Source organism: Citrus sinensis, chromosome 9 (genome assembly GCF_022201045.2).
Source record: "Citrus sinensis cultivar Valencia sweet orange chromosome 9, DVS_A1.0, whole genome shotgun sequence".
Classification (NCBI taxonomy): Eukaryota; Viridiplantae; Streptophyta; class Magnoliopsida; order Sapindales; family Rutaceae; genus Citrus; species Citrus sinensis.
This window is the reverse complement of record NC_068564.1, coordinates 12,137,670-12,162,734: the sequence shown is the minus strand read 5'-3', so window position 1 is coordinate 12,162,734 and position 25,065 is coordinate 12,137,670. Positions and strand designations below refer to the sequence as shown.

At 33.4% G+C, this 25,065-nt stretch overlaps 1 protein-coding gene across 1 annotated transcript; it reads left to right on the top strand.

The window, feature by feature from the left end:
* Positions 1 to 327: 327 nt before the first annotated feature.
* LOC127899870 (uncharacterized) lies at positions 328 to 20,742 on the top strand (the record flags this gene model as incomplete). The annotated part of the gene is made up of 7 exons (XM_052434008.1): positions 328 to 1,015; positions 1,245 to 1,298; positions 1,384 to 1,520; positions 18,394 to 18,477; positions 19,204 to 19,399; positions 19,601 to 19,957; positions 20,204 to 20,742. Coding segments are annotated over exons 1-7 (2,055 nt in total), but the record flags the coding sequence as incomplete, so codon positions are not given.
* Positions 20,743 to 25,065: the final 4,323 nt, after the last annotated feature.

Below are 25,065 nucleotides of genomic sequence, written 5' to 3'. Positions count from 1 at the left end.
GACCTTATGTAAAAAGCAAGTGAACTCATGAATAAAGATGTGCTGGTTACATCAAATTATTCTGTGCATTGCTTTCGTATTATTCTCTGCACAAAATAGCCATCATTTATGTAATTTAAACTTGGTATCAGAGCTTTCATTCCAGAAATGGGCGTGATTCAATATCGTAGTTCAACTGAAGAGGTGGACCTTAGTGAACAAACACTTGAAACACCAGCAGTAACACAACAGTCATCATCCTTAATTATTGCGCAAAACTCCTCTCAAATTTTCCTTTTCAGTTTCCACAGAACTTGACAGAACTATGTCATCTAGAGGACCAAGGTCATGCCTGCCATACGTCGCAATGGTCTGGAGCACCTCATTAGTGACTCACAAGACATACCAACCAAATATATCATCAGTACTGAGGATGACGGCACAACCAAATCAACACTAAGACCAAATTTTGTGATGTGTTGCAAACCGGACCAACTACTCCTTAGTTGGCTTCTTTCTACAATCACAGAAAGTATTATTTGTGCTGTGACTCATTGCACAGCTTCTCTTGAGTTGTTGACAGTGCTGGAGAAAATTTACTCTTCACAGTCCATGGCTAGGTCAATAGTGCTAAGGATGCAACTGCATAGCACTAGAAAAGACAATATGATTATCAGTGAATACTGCACCAAGATGAGAAATCTGGTAACAGAACTTGTTACTGCTAGAAAGATTGTCTCAAATGAAGATCTCTGCAACCACATTATCGCAGGACTTGACAGAAGCTATGAGTCTGTGTTGGGGAGCCGGATGTCACCTGTCATATTTTGCTTCAAAGTTGGTTACACTACAGATGAGTGTTGGCACATACGTGAGGAAGACTTTGCGCCCAGAAACAATGAGCAACAACACCAAAGAGCGGCCTTTGTTGTTGCTAATGAAGGAGTGCTTGAAACAGGGTGGAACCTAGACAGTCGTACGACAAACTATGTGACTAATGACCTCAACAACTTGAGCATGAGATCTGAGTATAAAGGTAATTCCTTTCTCATGGTTTGAAATGGACACAAATTAAAAATATCACACACTGGCACAATACTATTTCCTTTATCTTTTGGTAAAAAAAGAAGATACTTGACTCTTAAGAATGTTTAATAATGTTCTATATGTACTTGATATAACCAATAATCTCCTTAGCATATCAAGTTTGATCTCAGAAAACCATCTTAATATCTTGTTTACTGAAAAACATTGTTGTTGTAAAGGACAAGCTGGGGAGTGCTCTTCTTCAAAGAACGAATCATGGAGGACTGTTTGTGGTCAGTAGAACTGCTGAAAATAAAGCGGGAAGTGTTGCTGTCAATTCTCTTTTAAGTTCACAGTCTTTGTTTGCAATTATAATAGAGTCAAATTCAGTTGAGTTTGATTCTAAGTCGGTAGAGTTTGAATGTGTTCAGTCTATTGAGTCAAATAAAAATCGAGTTGGATATGTGAAGCAATTAGACCTTTTAGATAGAAAGTTTGGTCATCCAAGTGATGCTGTACTCAAAATAATAGTGTCAAGTTGTAATAATATCTCAGCCTTAAATAAAAAAGAATCAAGTTCCTTTTGTTCAGCCCATATATATAGAAAGAACCATAAGCTAAGCTTCAAAAAAAGCTCACGGACTAAAACGCAAGCAACATTAGAATTATTGCACAATGATATCACCTCTTCCATTAGGAGAGGTACAAATACTAAGCATAGTAGATGACCACACTAGGTACACTTCACTAGGACATTTCCACTCATTAACAAATCTGAAACAACAAAAATCTTTATAAAATTTAAAGAACAAGTGGAAAGAACATCAGAAAAGAAAACTTAAGTGCTTAAGTGACTGAGAGGTGAATTTAGGCCATTAAAGGGTATGTAGAGATATGAGGAATAGTCTTTATATATTCATGCCCTTACACTTCAATGAAGAATTGAGTGGAACTGTATATATGCCACAACCAGATGAATTTGAAAGCAAGGAAAATTGGAAAAACCAAGCTATGTCGTCTGTAATTGGAAAAAGCATTATATGGCTTAAAGCAGGCACAAGGGGTCTGGTATAAGAAGCTGAGAGTAGTTTTGCTGACTTGCGGATTCAAAATGCAATCTCAGACAAATCGCAGACACATTATTATTTCTCGGGAAGAATAATGGAAAGTCAGTATATGTACTTATATATGATGATGACATATTGATCACACGAAGTGACCAAAGAACAACTGAAGGCGTTATCAAACAATTGAATGAAAGTTTTGCTTTTAAATTACCTGGCATACTCATCTATTTTATGCAAATTGAAGCAAAAAGAGACTGTGGAGGGAGGCACTCGTGCTAAGAAAAGTATATGCAGGATCTACTAAAGAAAACCAAAATGTTACAGCTATAAGAATAGTACGGAGACCTTGTATGAAAAGCAAGTGAACTCATGAATAAAGATATGCCGGTTATATCAAGTTATTCTGTGCATTGCTTTCAAATTATTCTCTGCACGATAGCCATCATTTTCAGTAATTTAAACTCTTACCCTAATTGGAAAATGCACTGGCTTGCTTTTGCAGTAATTTGGTTGTTGGATTGGACCATTGATTTTAAGTGATGAAGACAAAATTCAACAAGGAACTCATATGAGCCACATGGAAGAATTCATTTTTAATCATTATTAATCACATAATATGATCCATGTAGCAAAAATTAAAATTTATTATTAATATGAGCCACAGACTAATTATTTCATACAACAAAGACAACATTATGATATTTGTTATTTAGCTTTATTATATTTTGTTCCCTTTCTATAAATAGGACTTCGAGCCGTATTGAATAAATAAGGTGAAAGTTAATTATCTGCAATCATGACATATTCCCAAGATTCAAAAATCAATTCAAATGCCACCTAACAATATTTATTAAAAATTAAAAAAATAAATATAAATAGAAACAAATTAATGATTTTCGACTACCCTAAAATCTAACACATTTTTTATCCTGCTGATATCTAAAATCTTGATTCTCTCAAACTAACAAGAGTTAGAAACAAAACCTAGTCAAAGCAGTGGATTTAATTATACATTTGTAAAAATTTTGCCACCATCCATTTTGAATGCCTCATTATTTTTATTTCTATCACAATTTGATGAGGCAAAGGAAAATTGATGACTTTTTTCGATGAGAAAAAAGAAAGATGGCTTGTTTTTTAATGAAGAACAAAAAAATGACTTCATTTTAGTGAGGCAAGAGAATATTGATTGCTTCTTTAATCTTCTTCACTGCTTGTTTCGGTTGCAATATTTCAAATTAGTGCATGATTAAAATTTTGTTTTTTATAAAATCACATCACCGATGAAGATATGTGGAAAGAAAATTATCGACGAAGACGACATACTTAACATTTCGTGCTATAAACATGATTCTGCAGCAATAATATAGAGCTCACTAACTTGATACGCATAAAGTTGGTTTTGAAGCAAAATGCTATCACACAGAATCGTAGTGAAAATCATTGACATGACAAGGTCATAGTCGTGCTCAAAATCATGGTTACAATTATGATTGACGTCATGATCTTGAAGAAATCATTATCAACCTTATAATGATAGTATACATCTGGATATCTTAGATACATGATGCATAAACAGTTGATTTAATTGGTTATAAAGATATCTATACCTGTTAAGATTACTATTAAATTTTATTAGCTTTTATATTCCTATCTATTTTAATTTTTATGACGATGCCTAACATATTTTACTCGTGAAAGGATATAGATTCTCAAAGGGGATTGCATCATAAAGAAATGTGTTTAGCTGGCACTATAACTACACTAACTATCCTTTGAAATAATAAATATTTTATGAGTTTGTAATCATTTCACTACTAGAAAAATGGTCTTTACTGACTTTAGAATAGTGTCATAAATTCCTTTCACTGACACTTATTAATTGTGTCAATAATCTGGGAGTCAGAAAAATAGTGACACTTATAAGTGGTGTCAATGATTACTATTACTACAGTATCACCGATATTATGATATCATAGTGTTAGTAGTTATTAATATTTTATTAGTGTCTATTATTACTGTTACCATGGTATCACTAGTTAATTTATTTTAAAGAAAAATTGAATTGGATCATTGCCTATTGATTTATTGGTAAAATTAAAAGGCGCCACAAAATAATAAAAAGAAATTGATTTATATCACAAAATCTTTCATTTCACATTTTAATATTATTAGTATATATTACAAATTCCAAAACTTCAATAACAAAAATATGAGATATCCTACTCTCATAACTAAATAATCCAAATTCAATACATAAAAATTTCTACCATCCAATCAAATGCCTACTACTTGTGGTTAAATTTAATAAATTTAGAAGCTAAACTGAGAAGGATGGCTGCCTTTCATTCTTTGAATATGAGTAGTATAATTGCGTTATAACACCAGCAGCTTCTCCATTCAATAGATTGTATGGATTAGGATATAAGTGAAGTTGAGAAATAAACACTTCAAACACATTGATCAAATCTGCATATGAATACATGGAAAAGAAAAAAAAAATTAGCTGCCAATATTCAGCCATTATAGAAACAACAATTAACATAAATAAAATTATTTTGTTCGAAAGAAAAAAAATACTCATATGCTATTTATAAATAAACTCAATTATTCTCTTTTGGTAAAGGTTATATATATAGCAAATTATAGCAGACAAGAAGTTTTCAATGTAATATCTACTTTCAGCACAAGCATGTTACTCTATCTACATATACCAAATGATTTTTGTGCATAGTTAAAAGTTATCACAAATGCTCTATTATAAATAAATCACCACTCATTTCCTCAATTCATTCATTCTAAAAGCTTATTTAACAAGGCAAAAAATAAGTCCTCAAACAGCAGTTTCCTTAAACTAGGAATAAAATAACTATAAGTCTCCATATTTATATTAGGCATAATAAAGTTTGGACATAAAATATTTCAATAATTTGAGAGTTCGATCCAAAATTATTGCTACTAAAAGAAATAATATTTGCAAACTCAGTTAAGCCTTTATAAAGTGAGTAGGAGATTTATTATACTACTTAAATCTATTCATGCGAACCATTTAAAGAATATCACCCTAAATTGTAATTAAGTATTCATTAATTTTGCCTAATTATAAAACTTTAAGAAGATAAAAAAAAAGTAGAATAAAAATATATTCATTATATATTTCCACTCACAAGTAATGTTGCTTTAACTTGATTGACATCATAACCCAAAATCACTTTAAACATTTTTCCTAAACCTGGAAAGGGAAAAAAAAACTTCAAAATATAATTATTATATATTAAGACATGCATATATAACATAACCATTTACTAGAATATTCATGGAATAATCCATAGTTCTTGAAATTAATATGCTACACTAAGTATATATTTGATACAGTAAATTAATTTTTAAACTATTACTCATATGCTCATCATCCAAAATTATTTCTTGGAAACCTTAAAAGTCTTAAACTAGGATGTCAAACTCAAACCAACACAAAACAAGAATGTCAAACTCAAATCAATCGCAAACCATAGAAATCAATAATCGGGCTAATATTTAAGTTAAATTAGTTCAATTAAAAAGAATAGCTAACAAGCTCCTAACTTTCTAGAACCACCCGGCTGGTCCTAAAACCATTCATTTTTGGGCTCCAACATTCAAATGGGCTATCAACATAGCAAACATTGCAGACTTTTCAAACTACAATATGAAAAATTGGAACCTTTTTAGTGTCAATTTTGCAATGGCTAGGACTGGCTTGTATCAACTATCACGCAAAATCAAGCAAGATTACTTCTCCGAGAGCACCGAGATAGAGGCAGCTGCAGTGCAAGAATGATGATGCAAATTTCCTAAAGCCTAAACTAGTATTATTTTTCCTTTTTCTTTTTGCTATTGTCAAAAACTGAATGCATTTAAAAAATGTTATCTTCATTTGCTGTTGGATTGGTTGGTGCGAGTTGTCTAAGAACGCCAAATTGATTGTAATTAAAATTAAAATGAATATGATTACCTTAAATAAAAAAGAAAAAAAGGAAAAAGGAAATGACTAACCTTTAAGAATAGTCCCAAATATAATGAAAAAAGATTTATGCCTTTGGTACTTTCTTCTCCCATTGCAATTCATAATGTTGACACATTTTTTTTCCTGAAAAGTACTGCAAGTTAGTAGATTTATCACTAATCAGATTTAATAGGAAACATTGACAGCTTGAATTTAAGATTTTCTTTAATTCAATTTGGAATGCTATGAAACTTACAAAACATAATTAGACATGTCAATGCACCACAAATAAAATTTCAAAGTCATTTGGACAACTCCACATTTACTTCTCCCATGATAAAACTATAAAAAGTTAAAATTGTATATGAAATTGTAAAAGTAGCAGCAAGTGTTTGAATAATTGTTAAATTTAAAATACTAAATATATCAGAATGATACTTTCCAGATTTTAATTGGACAGATAAGTCAACAACATATTAAAATCCAAGGCTATTCCGATATCATTAGGCTGGTGTTTGATAGGATCAAAGATTAATGAACAGTTCTGTCAAAAGAAGTTACTGCATATGCAGCAGAGTTTGAAAAATCATTAAAAATAAATTACAAGTTCAATCAAAATAAAATTTTCTAGATTCGAAGTATGCAAATAGAAGTGTAGTTTATCCGAATTTCAGCTTATTCTAACTCTGTTAGACTATACGTTCTAATAAAATTAGACAACAACCAACCATATTGAGAAATCCATTCAAAATCAAATATAAACCCAATTCATTCCAAAATTTCCAGAATTAAAATGTTCTCATTTAAACTTAGTTTAATCAAACTTTCAAATCAATTGAAAGTCATTTAGTCAAGTTTGGAAACAACCAAGTTCACAACAACAGTCTATCAATCCTCAAATTTTCAGCATAATTTTGTAAACTATTAATTAATCTTTCACCTCAAAATCAAGTGTCAAGCAACTTGAATATCATCAATCCCCATGTTTAAAGTAAAATTAGACATAAAAGCAAATAATAACCTTACTTTTCACAATAACCAGCTAACTAATGAGCTTTGAAAGATTGATATGGCGGTTTCACAACAAGTTTTGGGTTGTTAGCTAGAAAGAGGGGGGAGAGAGAGAGAGATAGAGTGATGAGCTTATAGGTCGTGAGGGAGAACTGAGATTTTTACTTAAGAAAATTTTAGGTTTTGGGTTTTCATACACACCATTAAACGAAATATATAATACATACTAAGCCATGATTGTCGATTGCCATTATTCTTTTAATTAACAAATTGCATTCAACCTAAATCCATAATCACCGATTGTAATCATTCTTTCACTTAATAAACTGAATTCCACCTATAATAAAGCTGCGTTTTATTTATTTTATTAAACAATAAATTAAATTATAAGCAACAAAAACCCTAGATGGCTAGATTTCCAAACAAGTGCAAGCTCTAATTTGCACTCAATAAACATCAATCAATTAACAGATAAATACTTAAACAATGAGAATAGAGAATGAGACAAAGAGTTACCACAACACTAATTTGGACTTTCAAACCTTAGCTTTGCCCAAATTCTTCACAGCACTTTCTGGGTTCTTTTAAGGGTTTTTTTAGCTTAAGGACGACAGCTTTCAAGGTGTTGACGGAGGCGGCTTTCAAGGTAGATCATTGTTAGAGAGAGAAAGAGAGCGAGAGAGAGGGAAGAAGAGAGAAGGAAGAAAGCTTCGGCGGCCGTGAGATAGATTTTTGACTTAACAAAAATTTTTAGGTTTTAGGTTTCACATAGACCATACATGAAAAATATTTAGGTTTTAGGTTTTAAGTTTTAATATTTATTTATTTATTAATTTATAAGTTCAACAATGCAATTTGTGGCTGAGTGGTATAGCGGTTAAAATCAAAAGGTTATGGCTTAGGGGTCTTTGGTTCGATTATTACTAGATACAAAATTAAAATTTTATTTTTTTAACTACTAATACTTTAGTGTCACGAATATGTGATATTTAATTTACTGACACCATAGTATTAGCAATTTGTGATACTTATCTGTTAAACACGAAAAATGCCCTAAATACATATAATTACTGATACTTTATAATAAAGTGTCAGAAGACAAGTGTTAGAAAAGACTATTTTTCTAGTAGTGTTTGAAGCTAAGATAAGTGCCATCTTAGGTCCTGTTGAGATCTAGTTGAAGACTCTAGAACATTCACGTTCATATTACCAAGTTATAACAAAATTACATATCTATAATGCTCTGTATTCACTAAGAGTAGAAGAAATCTTTTGAGTTTCAAATATATTCACAGTAATGAATTTCATATAGAGAAAATAAATGAGAATAATACAGAATGTCTCTATATTACTTCTAGTGTCTTAGGTAAAAATGTATATTGGAAAAGCTTTCTACTTTCTGATCTGACTTATATTCATACAACGATAAAACTAGTTGGGAGCTACACAATCATGAACTAAAGACTTTGTGATTCAAAAGTTTTTATATCTCAGTCACCTAGGTCAACTATGATGAGTAGAATTATTGAGAATTCTTATGGACATCATTTAAAGAATCTAAAGATTATTCTCTCCAATGAGAATAGTTGCACTACTTGTTCCTAGGGTAAATTAGCACCTAGACCATCACATTCTAAGATTGGTCTTGAATCTCTATTGTTCCTACAAATAATTCAGGCAGATATATGTGGACTTATTAGCCCATCTAGTGGTCTATTTCATTATTTTATGGTCTTGGTTGATGCATTTGACAGTAGTCATATGTTTATTTATTATCTATATACAACATTGTATTTACTAGATTGCTTGCACAAGTTATTAAGTTACCTGCACAATTTTAAGATTATCTAGACAATGCTAGTAAGTTTACGTCTAAAGTTATTGGTGATACTACAGTTCTATGGGATTGATATAGAGCACCCAATATCACATATTCATACTTATAAGGGATTGGTAGAATCCTTCATCAAACTGCTTTAGCTGATTATAAGAACTTTATTGTTTCATACTCAATTACCTATTTTTGCATATGGACATACTATTTTGCATGCTATGGTACTAATACCTAGAGGCATACTACCTATTATCAATATTCCTCATTGCAATTAATACATGGCATCAACCTAATATATCTCATTTGTGCACTTTTGGCTATATTGTGCAAGTTCTTGCGACACCCCCCTAGTGTACTGAAATAGGACTTCAATGATATTTCGAATTTTATGTGCATTTTGACTATCTATTATCAGATGTCTTGAACCTATTACCAATAATTTTTTTACCGCATGCTTTTACGAATTTCCATTTTAATGAGTTAAAATTTCCTTTGTTGGATAAAAAAAAAAGCCACCATATGATGGGAATGAGCTTTTATAATAAGTGACAAAATTGTCTCCTCTAGACTACCACTCTACTCAAAGTGAAAATGAAATGTGGTGAATAATTCTCTTACAAAAAATTATAAATCGCTTGTTAGTTGTATTTACAAATGTATCTAAAGTAATAAAGTCATATGTACTAGCTGCAAATGTACTTGGCCAATTAGTTGCTCCTAATTTTAATAAATAAATAAAAACTATTTGAATCGTCTATGGCACGCCTTAAGTATTGTAGACCCATTGGCTCAAAGGACAACATTCTGCTGAAAAGAAAAACAAAAAGTTAGGATCTGTTATCATGAATGATTAGGCTCTAAGTGAAAGTGGTCCTTCAAAGAAAAAGGTCCTTGATGAGAACTATGTGCCTACAGTAACACTATCTCCTAAAGAGACAATTACCTTAAATATGGCCAAGCACTTGATGTGGGTTAGAATGAAGAAAATACACAAATTTTGCTCACAAAAAAAGGTGTGGAATCTTAAAGAAACAATCATCGATGATAATTTGCATTTACAGTAGTCACTGGTTTAATAAATGATGATATTGAACTGTAATCCATTGATATGTAGACTGAGACATGATTGGCCTGCATAGGAAGAAGCAATCCATATGAAGTTGGCTTCTTTAGCAAAATGATTATTTTTTAATGTAACCTAAATACCTACTTGTATTAAATCCGTTGGATATAAATAGATATTTTTTAAGAAACGTAACTAAAAGAATAAGGTCGTTATATATAAAGCACGACTCATTGCACAAGATTTTTTACAGAGACTAGGTATTGACTATGGGATACCTATTTATTGGTAGTGCATATAGTTACATTCCAATTTTTCTATTTGAGAGGCTTGATACGCGTTTAATAGATAAGTGATAGGTTTTTGTGTGTATGCAAACTCCTAAAGGATTCGAAATGCTTAAAGCATTGTAGTCACCACATTGTAGCTTGTATTCTACAAAGCTATAGAAATCTTTATATGAATTGAAACAATCTTGACATATCTGATAAAGTTTCCTTAGTGACTACATGATCAAGGAAAGATACATGAATGATCTTATTTGTCTTCGTGTATCTATAAACAAGCTAAAATCTAGATTTGCTATTGTAATAGTCTATGTTGATAATATGAATTTGATTGAAACTCTCAAAGATGTCCAAAAGCCTACTGATTATTTAAAAAAGAGAGTTTAAAATGAAAAATTTGGGGAAAACTAGATACTATGTAGAGCTATAGATCGAGCACAAATCTAAAAATATCTTTATTTTTTAGTCAAATTATTATGAGAAGATATTAAAATGTTTTAATATGAACAAAACTTCTCTATCAATTACCCCAATGGTAGTTTCATCTCTTGATCTTAAAAAGATTCATTTAATCCTAAAGAGGATGATGACCAAGTGCTTGCTTCTTCAAATACCATAAGTTGAATGCCCGTTGGTGCTTTAATGTATTTAGCCCAATGTACTATAGCTGTGTTCAATAACTTGTTAGCAAGGTTTAAATCTTGAATTGAGCTAGACGACATTGGAATGGTGTTAAACATCTTTTTATTATCCTCTTGGAATTATCAATTTCGGTTTATTTTATTCTAGTAAACTAACCAAAAATCTAAGTCTTATTAGTTTTGCAGATATCCTCATAAAGCTCGTTCTTAGAGGGGTTATGTTTTTACTTATAATAAAATATTGATTTCTTAAAAATATGTGAAGTTGACTCTTGTATTTGCATTTTCCAATCGCTTTGAGATCCTTGTATTGCATGAAGCAAGTAGAGAATACTTATGGTTGCGGTCCATTATGCATCATATCCAGGATGTTGATAAATTATCTTCAAGTGCAGACATCCAAATGATAATTTATGAAAATAGTGTTTCTTGTATAGCTCAATTCAAGAGAGCATATATCAAAGGAGATTGAAAAAGCTTACCTCACCAAAGTTCTTCAATACTTATGAGCTCCAACAAAATAAGACGATCGATATCAAGCAGATACATTACACAAATAATTTTTCATATATGTTTATTAAAGCTCTATGGATATCAACATTTTAGAAAATAGTATATGGCATCAGAATGTGCCATTTAAACAGAATATCGAGACGATCATTAGTGGAATTCTCATCAGGAGAAGAAAAATTTTACCAAAGAAGAATTTCAATAATTAAATTGGATACATCTACACTATACTTGTTTTTTTCCCTTTGAATAGATTTTTCTACAAGATTTTAGTGGCAAAGGTTTTTAATTAGATAATTTAAACCACATGCAGCCCACTTTATGGTTCGCTAAATTATATTTCTTTTGGTTGAGCTTTTTTTCTATTGAGTTTTTCCATAACAAAAGTCAAATACAATTATCGTGAAGTGGTGGATACCAAAGTGGGGGTGTTATGGAAATTAGTGATTTAAAAAACAACTCAAGAGATTTGACGGCTAAAGAGCTAAACAAGTCAATCAATTGTGGGTATTAAGATCATGATGTGTCCTAAGGCTTGGCTGTGTTTTAATTAGCTGATGGATTCCCTGAATAGAGAGCACTACTCTTTGTAATTTGTATCCGAAGGCTTGGCTGCGTTTTAATCGGTTGATGGATCCTATAAATAGGGAGCACTACTCTTTGTAATTTGTATCTGAAATTGAAAGCCTTATCAATTACAATAATATCATCTTTCTTTATATCATCTATTTATCTATTTATACGTCTTACCTATATTCTCAATAATTATATTATAATTGATATTTTTATTGTTTATTGTTCACTGAATAATTCTTTTTTTAACCTTTGCTTGCTAATAGAATTATTATTTTTTTTAATATTCTCTTTAGCGTATGAAATTGATACATTTTTTTTTTTTTTAGTACTTTTTTCGTTCAACTACTTAGGAATTGTTTGGTAATGAGATGTTGTGGTTTTTAATATACAGTTGTTGGGATAAAAGCTAAATTTGTCAAAGAAAAGCTTATAGATTATGGTAAATAATAAATTTTGTATTAATTTTTATATTTAACAATTATTACAAAAATTATGAAATAAATAAAAAAAACCACCAGCTAGGCAATGGAGCCACAACGTAGTGTGTTTTACCAAACACCCTAATAACTGAACTTTGGCAACCTAGTTGTTGGAAATCAGGCCCAAACATATCCCTAACTAGGATGTTTAAATGTCTACAATTAAGATTAGTTTAGAAAATAAGATCCTATTTAGTATTGAGGGGCTATCTATAGCTAATGTCGAACAAAATTGTAACTATGAAATAAAAGTTAATAATATATAGTAAATATAATTTTTAAACAATAATTTTGATAGAATTAATAAAGGCATAATATTTTTTTATCTTATATGTATAAAATCAAATAAACTTAACTTCTAAACTACAACAACTAATGTTTACCAAACACTTTAATGTTGTATCTTAGAATTTATAACTATCCAACCTCAATTTTAAATAGGACCCAAGTATGGGTAATGCGTGGGATTTAGCATCTCAAAACTTACCTAGCGTGTTATTAGTGAAATTAAATTTACAATATTTTTAGCCCACTTACGTAGATGGATCAACTGGCTGTTAACATGTTCTCCACCATGGTCATCAGAGTTCAAGAAGAGGATTTATACTGTTTAGTAGGTGAAGTTTCACATTTCCATCCAAATATTTTATTGAAAAAATAAATCAAGAGTATTCATTGTGAAAAAGAAGGTTTCTGTCCAAACATTAAAAGGATCTTCCAAATTAATGTAAAACATAGAGCACAAACGAGTTAATACTCATTTATATATCAAGTTAAACGGGTTAATTTTGTGTTAATTGTGTTATAGATAGGCAAGAGTAAGAGACACAAACAAGATCAAAAGGATTATCTTAGATGGAAAATTCTATAATACCGTAACAAAAATTACAGTATTAATGCCATAGTTATTTTATACCGTTGGATGAGATCAACGGTTTACAATAATTAAAATATAATAAAAAATGTAAGTTTTTTTTCTTTAACCAGTTTACAGCCGATTATTTATTTATAAAAAAATAAATTTAACTGGCTAAAACAGTGGCGAAAAAGAAGCGGTTTTTGTTTGCCTCCAATACTCTTTTCCTGCTGATCATTGCTTTGCAAGTTGCTTGAAGCAAAAACAGAGGCAAAAACAAACGAAAAAGAAGAAGCCCTACAATGACGTCCTTGAGGAGAACCGAGCTGAGTTCTTGATCGTGAAGCGGTTTCGAGTCGATGATAACGACCCGAAGTCGGCGATTGATACCGTATTTGGCGTCAGCGATTCATAACCATATAATCCTCTGCTACCCTTAATCCTGTTGAGGGGAAGAGAACCATGGCAAATTACTAATAAAAATAAGGCAAGTTGCAGGCCACTAATTCTCCTCTACCACATTCGCATTGTCGTTAATTTCAACATGTGTTTTTTTTTTTTACAATTTCTTTGACCAAGAGTTAAGATACCAGAAAATTGTTTGGTGTTGAGTGTTAGAAAATGCATATTTATAAAGGAGAAAACCGTCATTTTACATTTCAAGTCTTACTAACAACCCTTACTTTTATGTATTTAACCTTCTTGTGATTTAATTACATGTGTTTTATTTTAATTAAATATTTTATGTATTTTAGGGGCATCATAGTCATTTCACAATAAACGAGAAATCAGATGGCAAAACGGACATCACTTTTGAACTCAGGACGGTCGAAAATCTTAGGAGGAGCATAAAAAGAAAAATGACACTGTTCACTTGTACGGTACTATTCACGGGTACGGTACTGTATACGTTACTGTTCACGACACTGTTCACATAGACGGACCGATGACGTGGCATTGACTGATGAGGTGTCACGATCCTGTTGAACTAAAATTCTTATATACTGTTGATGGTGACGTGGCAGCATATCAGTGGACGAAAAATCTCGCATACGGTGCATGCATCACACAGGATTATTTTCAACCAAACCGCGTTACTGTTCAAAGTCGGGTCAAACCATGTTACTGTTCATCCGCGTGGTCAAACCGTGGACTGTTGACTGATGACGTGGCGCAATCCTGAGCGTCCAAACTGTTTTTAATCCGATGGCCATGATTTACTCCATGTATCTATAAAAAGGGGGCCTCTCCCCCCTAATTTGATATCTCTGAATCCATTTTTGGGATCCATTTTCTGTAATTCTCTCTCCATCTTGTATTTTCTTCGTATTTTAATAAATTCCTATTTTGCCCCTAGTTCAATTATGAGTAGCTAATTTTCTTTCAAGCTTGGGTTGAAGGTGAAGTCTCAACATGTGTCATGGGCTTAATTTGGTAAATTTATTTTCTCTTCCCCTCCAGTTTTTGTGGATGTTTTGACTTCTCGTCCACAAATAATAATATTCTTGTCTAGTACCGCCTTGGTTTCACCGGTCCTCTAGTACAAGGTTATTATTATTTGGCACGATAAGCCCTTAGCACCATATTGATTAGAGCGTGGTTCATGAGGTGTGAATTCCCCCCTCATGATTTAATTGGCATTAATATGGATGATTTAGCCCATGATGCATGTTGATACGGATCCAGATACCCAAGTACGTCATTTCAATAGATTTCGCTTCAATTTATTCTCGCCATTGCAATTCCAATTTTAGAATTTATTCTCGCCATTTTAATTTAAGTTTTAGCATATACCAAATCATTTCCACCATAAATCCAACAACCCATTTACAAAATTAATTCTATACACAATTAAAATCCACCTCCTCGTGGGATCGACACTCGTCACCATAGATCTATACTACAATAGATTCGTGCACTTGCGAGTACATTAAAATTTACACAACAAGTTTTTGGCGCCGTTGCCGGGGAGGTAAGTAATTTTAATTCATAGAATTAATTTTTGTGAATAATTCCATTTTAATTGTTTTCTTGTATTTTTTTTCTTTAGAAAAAAAGAAAAAAAAAGTGAATATAAAATTAAAGGTTAGTATTTCTTTTCTTTTTCTCTTCTTTAACATTTTGTAATTTAATTTTCAATTTATTTTTCTTTGTAATTTTTATTTTATTTTATTAATTTAATTTTTAGTTAATTTATTTCATGTATTTATTTTTGTGTATTTTTATAGAAAGGTTGTAATAGCGCAATAAGGTTAGTATCGTAATTTCTCCCTCTTCTTTATTTTTATTTGTTTTGTTCTCATCTTTATTTTTTGTTTTGTTTGCATCTTTATTTTTATTTTATTTATTTTGAATGCATGGTCGTAGGTCATTATTACCTAATCTTGAACCTATAGACCTTGAATTAGAAAAAACACTTCGCACACACAAACTCGTTAAAAATAAAATGGATTTACAAGCACCACAGGAGAGGCCATTTAAGGACTATTTTAGTCCCTTAGCTAATTTGAGCACGTCATGCATAAGATACCCAAATGTAGCTGCTAGGAGTTTTGAATTAAAACCTAGTGTGTTAAATTGTCTCCCCACATTTTATGGCCTAGAAAATGAGGATCCATATAATCATTTGAATGATTTTCATGCCATTTGTCAAACATTCAAATATGAGAATTTTTCAGATGATGATGTTAAACTTAGACTATTCCCATTTTCTTTAAAGGATAGAGCTCGTTCATGGTTAAATACGTTGCCTGTTAATAGCATTTCATCATGGGAACAAATGGTAACTAAATTTTTGAATAAATATTTCCCAGTGCATAAAACCAATGCTATTCGCAGGGAAATCTCAGAGTTTACTCAGAGAGAGGACGAGCAGTTTTTCGAGACATGGGAGCGATTCAATGGGCTACTCTTGAAGTGTCCACAGCATGGGTATGAGAAATGGCATCAATGCCAATACGTTTTGGAGGGATTATTGCCGAATGTGCAAGAATGGCTAATGGCAACAAGTGGAGGAGAACTAATGTCAAAAAGTGCATCAGAGATTTGGGAATTCTTCCAGCGACAAGCAGATAATTCCCAACAACGGAGTCGATCACTCAGGAATACTAGAAGAATTAAGGGAGTGAATGAGGTTCACATTGGCGAATCTAGTTCAGAAATTAAAGAAGTCAAAGCAATAATTGAAGGTCTCTCTCGACAAATAGCATCGTTATTGATTGCTAAATCAACAGAGCCACATGACCATGACTCATATCCAGATCAAGCCAATGCCATAGGTGTAATGAGAAAGCCATCAAATTACAACCCATACTCCAACACATATAACCCTGGATGGAGAGACCACCCCAATTTTTCATGGTCTCAAGGATTCCAACAGAATGGACCAGCAGCTCCAGCTCCACCAATTCCTCAAAATCCTCAAGCCTCTCAGCCACCATTTAGACCACACAATCAGAACCAGAACTACTCTCAGCCCAGACCATGAGAGGATGCATTCCAGAATTTCAAAAATGTTACTCACTCCACGATTGAGCAACAGAACCGCACCATTGATGGACTACGAAATGAGTTGAGAGCAGGCTTTAATTCACAAGCCCAATCAGTTTCAAGCCTTGAAAAGATGGTGGGACAACTTGCTTCTTCAGTTCAGACCTTGGCAATGACTGTTGAGAAAGGCAAATTTCCAAGTCAACCAGTGCCTAACCCTAAAGGAGTACATGAAGCAAGTACTAGTTCACCACAACAGCATGGAGAGGTCAAAGCAGTCATGACCTTGCGAAAAGGAAAAAAAGTCGACAACAAAGTGGAGATGCCGGTGACAAAAGAAAATCAAATCGTACCTGTGAATGTTGAGGACTCACCACCGGAGGAAAAAGAAAAAACCAACCCACGAGAATATGTTCCTAAAGCTCCATTTCCTCAGAGGTTAGCGAAAGGAAAGAAGGGAAAATCCACAGGTGAGATTCTTGAAATCTTCAAACAGGTAAGTGTTAACATCCCTTTGCTAGATGCTATTAAACAAGTTCCATCTTATGCCAAGTTTCTTAAAGACCTTTGTACTAAAAAGAGAAATATGCATGTTCAAAAGAAGGCATTTTTAACAGAAAACGTTAGTTCTATACTCCAACATAAAATTCCTTTAAAATGCAAAGACCCAGGCTCCCCCACTATCTCATGTAGTATAGGGAACCACACAATTGAGAATGCTTTGTTGGATTTAGGAGCTAGTGTAAATCTTTTGCCTTACTCTGTATTCGTAAAACTTGGACTTGGAGAATTACACCCAACTCCAGTGGTGTTACAGCTTGCAGATCGGTCCACGAAAATACCTCGTGGTATTGTGGAGGACGTGCTTATCCAGGTAGACACGTTTTATTTTCCTGTTGATTTCATTGTAATTGACACTCAACCAATACAGGATTCAAGAAGCACATCCCCATTATTCTAGGCCGACCTTTCTTGGCAACTGCAGATGCTCACATTCAATGCAGGACTGGAAATATGCAGTTGTCTTTTGGCAACATGACTATGGAGCTGAACATCTTCAACATTGCCAAACAACCTCACAGTGCAGATGATGGAATTGTTGATGTGGATTTAATTGAAGCATTAATTGATGATACTTTTGTTTCAAACCTTAGTGATCCTTTACAAACATGTTTAACTCACTTTGGTTTGGATTTTGATATTGACAGATCGGTCGATGAGGTCAATGCCCTGCTTGACTCAGCACCATCTATGGACACTAATAAATGGAAGTCAAGAGTTGAGCAACTAGCACCATCAGAGAAGCAACTCATTCCATCATCAGAATCACCACCGAAACTCGAGCTCAAACCATTGCCCAACACTTTGGAATATGCGTTTTTGGGAGAAGAACGCACTCTGCCGGTAATCATCTCATCATCCCTCAATGACGAACAAAAAGGTAAGTTGTTAGATGTTTTGAAAGAGCACAAAGGGGCATTAGGATGGACCATAGCAGACATAAAAGGTATAAACCCAGTAGACTGCATGCATTACATTCACCTTGATGAAAATGCTAAAACTACTAGGGAGATGCAACGTCGGTTAAATCCTAACATGAAAGAAGTTGTTAGAACAGAAGTCCTTAAACTATTAGACGCAGGTATCATTTACCCAATTTCTGATAGTTCATGGGTCAGTCCTGTACAAGTTGTCCCCAAAAAGTCAGGAGTCACAGTAGTTACGAATGCTGATAATGAATTGATACCCACTAAAGTAACTACAGGATGGCGTGTATGCATTGATTATAGAAAGTTGAATTCTGTCACACGTAAAGACCATTTTCCTTTACCATTTATTGATCAAATGCTTGATAGATTAGCAGGCCATGAATTTTATTGCTTTCTAGATGGCTACTCAGGATACAATCAGATTCCCATAGCACCAAAAGATCAAGAGAAAACTACTTTCACTTGCCCTTTTGGCACATTTGCATATAGGAGAATGCTATTTGGATTATGTAATGCACCTGCTACATTTCAACGATGCATGTTGAGCATTTTTTCTGATATGGTTGAACGATTCCTTGAAGTCTTTATGGATGACTTTTCTGTCTTTGGTGACTCGTTTGATCAATGTTTACATCATCTAACACTAGTTCTGCAGAGATGTATTGAGAAGAACTTGGTCTTAAATTGGGAGAAGTGTCATTTTATGGTAAAACAAGGTATTGTTCTTGGTCACATCATTTCGAGCAAAGGTATTGAGGTTGACAAAGCCAAGGTGGATCTCATTTCTAATCTTCCTCCATCCAAAACAGTCAGAGAAGTAAGATCTTTCCTTGGGCATGCTGGTTTCTATAGACATTTCATTAAAGATTTTAGCAAAGTTTCTAGACCCTTATGCAATTTACTTGCTAAGGATGCACCTTTTGTCTTTAATGATTCATGTCTTGTGGCGTTTGAAAAATTAAAACAGTTGTTAACATCATCACCCATCATTCAGGCCCCGAACTGGAACTTACCATTTGAGCTCATGTGTGATGCATCTGATTATGCAGTAGGAACAGTATTAGGACAAAGAGTTGATCGAATTCCCCACGTTATTTACTATGCTAGTATGACATTGAATGATGCACAGTTGAACTATTCAACTACTGAAAAAGAAATGCTAGTAGTAGTGTTTGCATTGGAAAAATTTCGATCATATCTCATTGGTTGTAAAATAATTATATTCACGGATCATGCTGCTCTTAAATATCTTCTCACAAAGAAAGATGCAAAAGCCAGACTAATTCGTTGGGTGTTACTTTTGCAGGAGTTTGACTTGGAATTCAAAGATAAGAAAGGCACAGAGAATGTTGTGGCGGACCACCTCTCTCGTCTCCATTTTGACACAACTACAAAGCCATTACCATTAAATGAGTCATTCCCTGATGAACAATTGATGAATGTGGAAGTATTACCGTGGTATGCTGACATCGTGAATTATCTTGTTACAGGTCAACTTCCAGAGCATTGGACCAAGCAAGATAAGACTAAATTCTTTGCAGAGATAAAGAATTTCTTTTGGGATGACCCGTATTTGTTCAAGTATTGTGCAGACCAAATTGTTAGACGATGTGTCCCAGAAAATGAAATTCAGAATATTCTTTCATTTTGCCATGAACAAGCTTGTGGAGGCCATTTCAGTGCTAAGAAAACAGCAACTAAAGTTTTACAATGTGGTTTTTATTGGCCAACTATATTTCGAGATGCTTACACTTTTTGTTCTTCGTGTGATAGGTGTCAACGAATGGGGAGCATTACGCGAAGGAATATGACGCCACTAAATCCAATTTTAGTGATTGAGATTTTTGATGTATGGGGTATCGACTTCATGGGACCCTTTCCCCCGTCTTTTGGCCATCAATACATATTGGTTGCTGTTGACTACGTATCGAAATGGGTAGAAGCAATTCCATGTAGAACCAATGATCACAAGGTGGTGATAGGATTTTTAAAAAGCAATATTGTCTCACGCTTTGGATTCCCTCGAGCAATAATCAGTGATGGTGGTGCCCACTTTTGTAACAAAGCATTCAAAGCTCTTTTGACAAAGTATTCAATCACACACAAAGTGGCAACCCCGTATCATCCGCAAACCAGTGGCCAAGTTGAGATCTCCAATCGAGAAATAAAGCACATATTAGAAAAGACGGTGAGGCCAGACAGAAAAGATTGGTCATTAAGACTTGATGATGCCTTATGGGCATATAGAACGGCTTTCAAGACCCCGATTGGGATGTCACCCTACAGGCTAGTGTATGGAAAAGCTTGCCACCTACCTGTGGAACTCGAGCATCGTGCATATTGGGCCATCAAGAAATTCAATTTTGACATGCAGCAAGCCAGCTCAGAAAGAAGATTACAGCTGGCAGAACTTGAAGAAATTCGCAATGATGCATACGAAAATGCCAAGATTTACAAGCAACGAATGAAAGTCTTCCATGATAAGCAAATTATAAGGAAATCGTTCACTCCAGGTCAGAAAGTGCTTTTATTCAATTCTCGCTTGCACCTATTCCCAGGTAAGTTACGCTCTCGTTGGTCTGGTCCCTTTATTGTTCATACTATTTTTCCACATGGGGCAATTGAAATTAATTACCCAAAGAACGGTGTCACGTTTAAAGTTAATGGTCAAAGATTAAAGCTATATCTAGAGTACCAACCACATGACGAAGACACCGAAATAAATTTGAGTGACCCACCAAATTTGAATTGATTTTTTTTCTTTCTTTTCGTTGATTTGATTTTTCTTTCTTTCTTTTTATTATTATTCTTTTGCTAATTGAAATTTTTTTTGCATAAGTGTGTGTTTATTTTACCATTAAGTTTTCTCTTATCATTTTTAATCATGAGTCTTATACTTAGACCGTTCCTCCTGAACATTCTTAAACCACTTCAACGTGTCAAAACTCATCTCAAAAGGCAGATTCAATTTTGTAAAACACAACGCATTTGGGCTCTACAACCACCAGAGTTAGTAGCCTATGTTGAGGGTTTAGAACGCCAACTCAGAGACATTGAGAGAAGTGTTTACGACATCCAGTTGGAGCTTGAGGTAAATTCAATAAGAGGACGATTTTAATTGTGTTTTTATTTGTTTTTCTATTTGTGTGCTTTAGTTTGTTACCCCGGTGAAGTGGCGGATAACGGTACTCCGTGACAATCAAGTCGATTACTTCAGTTTCCCATAATAACTAATATTCTGAGGCGAAGGTATGGACAAAAACGAGATTCTAGCGAAGCTTCACAAGCTATTCCCTTCACTTCCTCAGAATGCCCTCCTTACGATCTATAAAGCTCGGTCCGAACACATGCGATTACTCATGAGGAATAACATATCTGCTGACATCCGTTGGTTAATCGAGGCTAAAGTACGATCGGCAGGTGAGTTACCTCCAAAATTTATTGCATACATGCCTGGTTGTGGTAAAGGAAATTATGCAAGAAAATGACGAACTCGAAGAATTTCTGTTGCTTGTCATAAGTGTGCCAGAATGAGTTGCAATAAAAACCCATGTTCTTTAGGAATGGTGTCTGATAACAGGGAAGATAAGATTCAATTCATTAGGGATGGCTTGAATAAGGAGTCATTGGATGATATCCTTTTGTCTCTTGAAACGCATCCCAGTGGATATGTGCAAGGAGCGATTCTCCAGTTATGGCCATTATTCCAGAAAGAGCATGCACGATATAGTCTCGGGAATCTGACTATAAACGACCCTGTTTGCCAGTTTATAAGAAAACTGGATAGGAAGCCTATCCTCGACCTATAGAGGGCGTTCAAGCCGTTTCTGGACGTAAAACCAGAGGAAGATGTTAGCCACAGTCGCAACTACCTGTAAATATCATTTCACTTTACTGTTATTTTATTTCACTATTGTTTTATTGTGTGTATTATTGTCCTTAATAATTTTATTACTATTTATTTTTTTCTTATTACTGTTTACTTTTTCCTTTTTACTGTTTCCTTTTTGACTCGCGAGCCACGTGCTTTACGCGTTATTTGACACTGACATGTTACCTCATACACAACTGTGACCCACTGTCACCAAGACTCTTAAATGTGATTTTTTTTGTCAAGCACTCAAAAATTTTTTTTCGAGAAGTATCACAATGGCAGCTACTCCAAATAGACAATTCAAGAACATTTGTGTGCTTTCTGGATTTACCTATGGCAAACATAAAGAGTTCGTTGAGGCAGCCATCGATCTTGGTCGAAGTATAGCAGAGAGAAAATTACACTTGGTGTATGGAGGAGGTAACCGAGGGTTATCAAAAATGGTCTCTGAAGCAGCTTTTGTCAGAGGAAGTCAAGTGTTAGGCATCATCCCAAGAGTCCTAAAACCATTGGGCAGTTCGTCTGCCTCATCAACCGGAGAAGAGTTAGTCGTCTCAGGTATGCAAGAAAGAATAACTGCAATGCTTAATCATGCTGATGCTTTTATTTTCCTTCCAGGAGACCTTGCAACACTAGAGGCACTTATCACACTAGCATCTTGGGCCCATCTGCACATCCACCAGAAACCCATCGGTTTGTTAAATGTCAATAACTTTTATGATGGCTTTATCACATTTCTTAACCATGCAATAAAAAACTATTTCATTCCCGCTAATGTGAAAAAACTCTTTATTTGTGCTCACACTGCTAATGAGCTACTTGATTTGTTACAAGCTTATAGACCGGAGCCATACCCCTGGACCTTTGTGTTGGCGCGTCCAAATAATGATGGTAACAGTAGCGGCAGTAAGAAGTACAAATTAGATTTAACTCTTTGCCTGTGAATATTTTCTTCTGTGTTACACCACCCAGGTGATGTCTTCTAAACTCTACTTCTTTCCTTTTAAACATTGAGGACAATGTTTCGTTCTGGTTGGGGGGGAGGGAATAGTCGACAATTGTGGAATCTTGGTTAGGTTTTTACTGATTTTTGTTAGAAACTAACTGTTGCTAACTTTTTGTGTTGAAGATGGCTGAATATGGAGTGTAGTTACTCTAGAAACGCATCTTCATTGTTAAAAAAAAAAAACAAAAAAAAAATTTCAAAAAAAAAAATTCAAAAAAAAAATTAGACATTTTCTTTTTCTTTATTAAGTTTTGATGTTTATTTTTCTTCTTTTTAATTTCTCCTCTATGAATATACATTTTCCAACTTTTGAGTCGAAGATGGCTAAATATGGAGTGTAGTGCCTCTAGAAACGCATCTTCTTAGTAAAACAAAAAAAAAATTTCTTTTTCTATCATTTTAAGTGTACTTTTTCTAATTTTTTTTTTTTGCATCATTTTCACATTTCTGCATGCATATTTTTCTTTTATGTTTAGAATAGGTTGGGGGGTAGAATGTTGTTTAAAAAAAAAAAATTTTGTGTGATTTGTTTTAACATTGGGTGACATGATTAATTTTAAATTTTAGTATTTGTATTATCTTTGGTCTTAAGTGATGTTACATTATGTTTGCTACTCTACATGTTGATGTCGGAGACATATATGAGTTGCTTGAAGGAATGAACATGTCATAATAAGTACCAAGTGAGTTTTTGAGCCTATCATTTTTCTTGGAGAGTAACCCTTTTGCCCATTCTTTATACAGCTTAACAGTTTATTATTGTATACACGATCTCTAGATTTCTTTTGAGTTAACCCTTAATAAAAATAAAAAAAAGAAAAAAAAAAGTGTGTTGCTACATTTGGAGGCCCATCTAACTAGTAGATATGGAAGGTTATTTAGAGCCCTAAAAGACGATGGAAAGGTCATCTTTGATCCGTTTGAGCCTTTGTAGCCATCCCTTTTATTAAATATCTATAGTTAACCCTTTTGAGCCTTTAAAAAAAAAAAAACATTTTCTTTGTCAACTTATCATCTTGACCCACTCCGATTTGGAGTATTATCCGATATCTTATAAGTTCCATCACTTATTTATGTTTGAGAAAATGTAAATAATTATGTTGTTCAGTGAAGTTATACCAAAAAAAAAAGTAAAAAAAAAAACAACAAAACAAAAGTTTTTGTTTCAAAAAGAATAAAAATAACAATAATAGGTGAAATCCACCTTGCAACTTGCAAAAAAAAAAAAAAAATTCTCTGCATTTTTCTCAAACATACACTTTGTTTTCCTTATTTCCTTTCTTTGTTAACCATGTCCCTAGCCTACGTTACATCCTAATAAAAGTCCTTCCTGATTTTAGGGAACTATAATCTAAAGTAGAAACTAGTTATATGGGCTAAAAAGATGTAGTGGTGCATATAAAAAATAAATAAATAAATAAATTGGGTTGACTAACAGTTTTTATTTGACTTGAGATCGTATTATTTTTAAGCTGAGGGCATATTTATTTCATCTTGGTGAGAGCATGTGATATCACTTCTTCATTATTTTCTCTCAATTACCATTCATTGGAGTGACTATTTTTATTGGGTTTAATTTCTTTGTGAGAGTGTCACTACTTCCAGTGAGATTTTGGGGTTTGACATGTCATTCTTGAAAGTAGCTATAACAAAGTCTACTGGGCTGATTCATGTGGATGGTTGATGTGGGTGTGATGTTACTTTAGACTGGAGATAATGCTTATACTTTTATTTGATTGCTATCATTAATCTGATTGAATAAACACGAGTGTTTCTAAATTTTAAAAAAAAAATCATTTTGAATTTGAATTTTATTTTCGCTTCATTTGCTAGGGACTAGCAATAAGCTGGTTGGGGGGTGTGTTGAGTGTTAGAAAATGCATATTTATAAA